The sequence below is a fragment of the Aplysia californica genome, unplaced genomic scaffold (genome assembly GCF_000002075.1).
Source record: "Aplysia californica isolate F4 #8 unplaced genomic scaffold, AplCal3.0 scaffold00277, whole genome shotgun sequence".
Lineage (NCBI taxonomy): Eukaryota > Metazoa > Mollusca > Gastropoda > Aplysiida > Aplysiidae > Aplysia > Aplysia californica.
This window is the reverse complement of record NW_004797547.1, coordinates 945,407-947,391: the sequence shown is the minus strand read 5'-3', so window position 1 is coordinate 947,391 and position 1,985 is coordinate 945,407. Positions and strand designations below refer to the sequence as shown.

General features: G+C 40.9%; 1 protein-coding gene across 1 annotated transcript in view; it reads right to left on the bottom strand.

The window, feature by feature from the left end:
• Positions 1 to 911, bottom strand: part of LOC101852773 — a gene marked incomplete at its 3' end in the record, with an annotated part of 2,086 nt that extends 1,175 nt beyond the window's left edge. Inside the window, 1 exon segment of the mRNA XM_005101298.3 lies at positions 148 to 911. Coding sequence (XP_005101355.2) covers positions 148 to 661 — 514 coding nt within the window.
• Positions 912 to 1,985: the final 1,074 nt, after the last annotated feature.

Sequence of the window (1,985 nt, the reverse complement as noted above, 5' to 3'; positions counted from 1 at the left end):
GCACTGCAAGAAAAATTCTTTAAGTCCAGTTCAGAATTCTTTTGAAGCCTACCCTACCCGAGCTCTTGTTTTTTTTTTTCTTCTTTTACATGTAGTGAACCATATCAATGTGCAAAGTTTTTACAAAGCGAGAAGCATGACACTTACCTAAAGGTGCTGTAAAGAGAAGCAAAACAGAGATGACGATATTTCTCCATGCGAAGTCACCTGAGACAAAACGGCTAGGACAGTTCTCATACGTTCTCCCACCACGCCTCATTCCTCCGAACATTCTAGACTGAACATCTGAACCGCACAGATCCATCCCTCCACTTTGCGTTTTCTCAGAACTCTGACGTCCAATTTGGCATTTCGAATTCCCACTCGTTGGAACTAGCAACCGGAAGTTAGTATCACTTTCCTTATGATATGAGAGAGCCACGACAGTCGGGTGGCCACACACTGTACTTCTCTCTGTCTCTGGACACCGTGGTAGGCAAGATATTTTACGTTGTTCCAAATACGAGACGTCCAGCTCTGTGTCTGTCTGTGCGGGTTCTCCCACAACTTCCTGCTCCATCATCTGGACACGGCGTGACGAATGAGACTTTTGGGAGATTTTTCTGTAATCCTTACTCGGAATTTGTCCCAGAAAGTCGCAAAAAAGCGAAGCCATAATCATTCTAATTTACTTCATAACTTTCCAGTCTGGAAAATTGTATGGAAATAATTAGGTTGTTCAGGTTCCATTGGGAGAAAATTTTAGGTTCGTTAAACGAAGCGATGGACCTCAACAAGGAAAGTTCCCCCCGAAGTACAGCTTTTGTGAAGGTAGATTAGCTCATAGTCGTTGCTGGAAACACACAAAGATGATGCCTGGATCCAGAGGTTTGTTACTCTCAGCTTGTGTGGCCTGCTGTTAAACTTGACTTCTGCAAAAGCAAACACAAAAGTCGATATTAATTAAAGAATCACTCATATATATTATGTCAGCAAGCTTACAAAGCAGTAATTATTATTTCGTAATAACACTCACTTGCGTGTCTGTAAAAGTATAAAGTACATGTAGATGTACTTGGATGTTTTCTCGGAGTTAAACGTCTGAAAAATCATTAGGTCAATGATGTTCGAAATGATCACTCAGATGCAAGTCTGAAGAAATATAAAGTCGATGTTCTCGGCTATCATCACTCACATACAGAGAATAGACCTAGTATAGGTTGGCCACAATCAAAACAGTTTCAGTAATCCAGGAAACAGGCCCGCCAGGCACAATGCAATAGTACCAGTAAACTCTCTGACAGTACTGTGTGGGATACATTCCAGCAGAAACAAAGACATACTCTGTAAAACATTATTATACTCCCCGCTTGGGAATCAAACTCCGGTCCTCTGCACGCAAGACGAAGAGGCTGACTATTTCACCACAAACGATGGCCAGTTACAGCGTGCTGTCTTACCATAACGCGTTTATCAAATATAAACTAAGTTCTCGTTTAAGACTGTTAAAATCGTGCGCACACACAAGTAGAAATACAATGTATTTTCTAAATGAATTATTCACGGTTTTCTAAAAGTATTGTTTACAATTTTCTAAATGTATATTATTCACAATATTCTGAATGTATTGTTTACAGATTTCTGAACGTATTATTCACAATGTTCTGTATGTATTATTCACAATATCATGAATGTATTATTTACAATTTTCTGATTTTCCGAATGAATTATTCACAATAACTTCTGCAATAGGTACAGCGTTCCTTTAAATCCCTGATCAGGAACCCCGTTGTAAATTTTCGTAAGAACTATCGCACCCCCCCTCCCCCACACACACAGAACATCAGCTGGGTATCGAAGTATTGATCTCCACTGGGGGTACTTGTGGTCTGGTGTGATTGCTGCTGGGCCCTGCCATAAAATCCTCCACCACTGACAAGCACTCGGTGTACAGAGGACATGACGGGAGAGTATGTACGTTTGTTTGTTTGTGTGTGTGGGGAGGG